Source organism: Chenopodium quinoa, unplaced genomic scaffold (assembly GCF_001683475.1).
Source record: "Chenopodium quinoa cultivar QQ74 unplaced genomic scaffold, ASM168347v1, whole genome shotgun sequence".
Lineage (NCBI taxonomy): Eukaryota > Viridiplantae > Streptophyta > Magnoliopsida > Caryophyllales > Amaranthaceae > Chenopodium > Chenopodium quinoa.
This window is the reverse complement of record NW_018744845.1, coordinates 1,140,006-1,143,267: the sequence shown is the minus strand read 5'-3', so window position 1 is coordinate 1,143,267 and position 3,262 is coordinate 1,140,006. Positions and strand designations below refer to the sequence as shown.

At 29.1% G+C, this 3,262-nt stretch overlaps 1 protein-coding gene across 1 annotated transcript; it reads right to left on the bottom strand.

The window, feature by feature from the left end:
* Positions 1–2,241: 2,241 nt before the first annotated feature.
* On the bottom strand, positions 2,242–2,577 carry LOC110704542 (pollen-specific leucine-rich repeat extensin-like protein 3). Its single transcript, XM_021882343.1, has one exon. The coding sequence runs from the start codon at positions 2,575–2,577 to the stop codon at positions 2,242–2,244; it is 336 nt and encodes a 111-aa protein (XP_021738035.1).
* Between the last annotated feature and the right edge of the window lie 685 nt (positions 2,578–3,262).

Below are 3,262 nucleotides of genomic sequence, written 5' to 3'. Positions count from 1 at the left end.
ATTTAGTTTTGTTACTTGATTCTTGATTTCATTTACTTGCGTTGATTTAATGATGAATTATAGTGAGTAGTTTCTTGCTTGGGTTTGGGTAAAGCTTGTATAATTGATTGATTGTGATTAATTTGGGAATTATGTTGATTGATTGTTGAGATTAAATTGATTAATGGAAGTTTGCATGTGCTTAGTTTGATTAGGCCTTGAGAACTATGCTAGATTGCATTGTAGATCCTAATGACATGACCACTCGATTTAGGATTTGTAATTGTTGATTGGTTTGAATTGTGATTCTCCTAGTTTGTCATTTATAGTGGAGACCTAGCTTGACGATTAGGTGATAGCTCTTTGATTCAAATTGATAGCTTTTATCATTAGTCTTCACTACATTGAATTGATTGGCTTAACCTTCTCAAGTTGTTGCAATTGTCATGATTACATGTTGATCCCTATTCCCTAGTGTTTCATTTGTTTGATTCTTGTTTGTTTTGGTAGTTGAATAGTCTTTCTTCACCATTAACTTCGAGCTAGCTTAGGCGTTAATTGAAAGCACTTGAGCATAACCGTTCCTAGTGCTTCGACCCTTTACTTATCTCTATACTTGTATTTAGGTTTGTTAAGTGATTATAAATTGTGTTTGACTCTAGGGAGGATTAGTCAACGACATAATTTTTCCTACGTCATGCGCGCGCACTGTGTGTATATTTGTACTTCAGTATGTGTGTGTAGAACAGCAGTCTGTGGGCCGTAATGTAACAAAGAAAACAAATAAGTCAAGGGTTATGACCCAAAAAAAAATCTAATATATTATATATAAATAAAGTAGGCATTTTTAGAGAGCATTCGGAGCGTCACGTAAGAAATATACTTATTTCGACCAATAAGAAGAAAGATTTGTATTTTATTTTTGAATTAAAAAATTATGTCGCCACCTAGATAAAAGTAACGAATTAGATTTGATATATCTAAAATTTTAATGCCACGTAGATTATAATCCACGAATTAAATTATTTTAATGAAAAAAAAATAAAGTAAAAATATAGAAAAAGATAAATTTATTAATTCAATACTACGAATATAAGAAATCCAAAAAAAAAAAATACTAAATAATATTTAAATGATAAACGCTTATAATAAAGTTTGATACCTATCATTATAAGATAAATTTAGATAGTATTTATGTTAAGAAATACAAATTGTTCGTTAATTATAATTAAATTAAAATTTGTGATACCTACCATTATAAATTGACACATCATACGACACAAAAAAAATTTGTATCAATAAAAACCCCCATCAAGCGAATTTTGTGTTAGTAATTTTGTGTTAACTTTTGGTCATCAATGGCCAGGTAACTTTTAGCTTAATTTTTAAAATCCTATGTTTAAATTAGTATTTCTAATTATTACTTACATTTTACGTATTTATTTGGGATACTCAACGATCAATGTTTATGTTTTATTTACTAAATGTTTTTTACATGCAGATCTAACACATCATACGACACAAATAAAATTTCGTATCAATACAAAACCCCATCAAGCGAATTTTGTGTTAGTAATTTTGTGTTAATGTTAGGTCATCAATGTCCGGGTAATTTTTAAAATCTTATGTTTAAATTTATATTTGTAATTATCAGTTACATTGTATTTATTTAGGCTACTTAACAATTATTTGTTTATGTAGTGTCATATGATTAGATGTTGTATACTTAATATATGGATGGCTTTGGTTATTTTTTGAAATGCTGAAAAAATTCCAATGCATAAATTTGATTTTATATCGCAATAATTTTTCATTTATTGGTAAATATATTGATTTATTTAATATAAATGTAAAGATTTAATTTATATCAATTTCACTTTGGCTAACATTTCACGGTTCAATTTATCCGTTGATGTAGTAGGTTGATTGTGGACGAGGTTGAAGATTCTATTGAAATAAAAGATATGGTAAAACAACGAATAATAATTTAGGATTTAAATTATTAAAAATTTATCCTTTCACATTAAAGATTTTATATAACGGAAAAAATATCATATTTACAATTTATTTATATTTAACAAATTCATTATAAATTATAGTAAAAAAAATAAATATTAAACTTTTGTAATTTTATCTGAAATTATTAAATACAATAAATTAAATAATTAAAAATTATAGATGAAAAAACCTTCTATCCAGTAAATAAAATATTGCTAGTATATGTGTAGCAAGGACAAAGAAAACCACTAAGAGATACCTAAATCAGACTCTGTAATACGATGGCGGAGGTGGTACTAGATCGCTCGGAGGATGAAAAGGCGGTGAATATATCGGTAAAGCCGGTGGTAATTTGTAATAATGAGATGGTGGTGGCGGTGGTGGAGGAAGAGGTGGCGTGCGCTTGAAGTGAACAGGCACATTACGCTTAGGAGGAGGCGGTGCTTTAATAGGACGTGATCTTCGCATCACCGTGCGTAATGAAATTGCACCTCTAGGAAAATCAGCTTCACTAGTTGATGCAACACCGAAAACTGATACTTGTACTTCATTAAGCATGAAAATAGAAATTAATATGAGCCAATAAATTCTAACACCCATTTTTGGTAGGGGTAGAAAAGAATATTCCGTAATAGTGTAGGAGTAGCTACACCTGGATTTTTTTTTTTTTTTTTTTTTGATACCAGCTACACCTGAATTTGAATGTGATACTGAGTACTATTTTCAACGAAGACACCATTTTTATTACTCGTATAAGATTTGTTTGTTTATTGAGCTGCGTGCCAGCTAATAATGTTGTATTAGTAGTCAATACGAAGTAAACAATATCAATGAATAATGAAAAACGGTAGATAAAATTATAAACTATTGCAAATTGTTAAGTTGGATTTATTTTTTTTGGTGCACAGTTGCGTTGGATATTTGGATTATGTATATACATAAAACTTGTTTGTTTGCATTTTGTTGTTTGTTCTTATCTATTCCTAAATATAAGTGCCGGGGCAACAATCTATATCTATACTTATTTATTTTATATATTAAAAAGCGTTTTTAAAAATGTCAATGTGCACATGTATCCATTCTCGCACTATAATCACGTCACATCAGCGGCCACATCATCATTCACAATCTTTGTTTCGAGGCATTTTGAAGGGAGGAAAGTTATGTACTTATTCGTAACAGAGGCATAATGGTAACTTAGTACAACAAAAAGGTGATGGGACCACATATTATCACTTTAAATTTTAGGTTTTAATTATACCACTATAGTCATTTTAATACCATT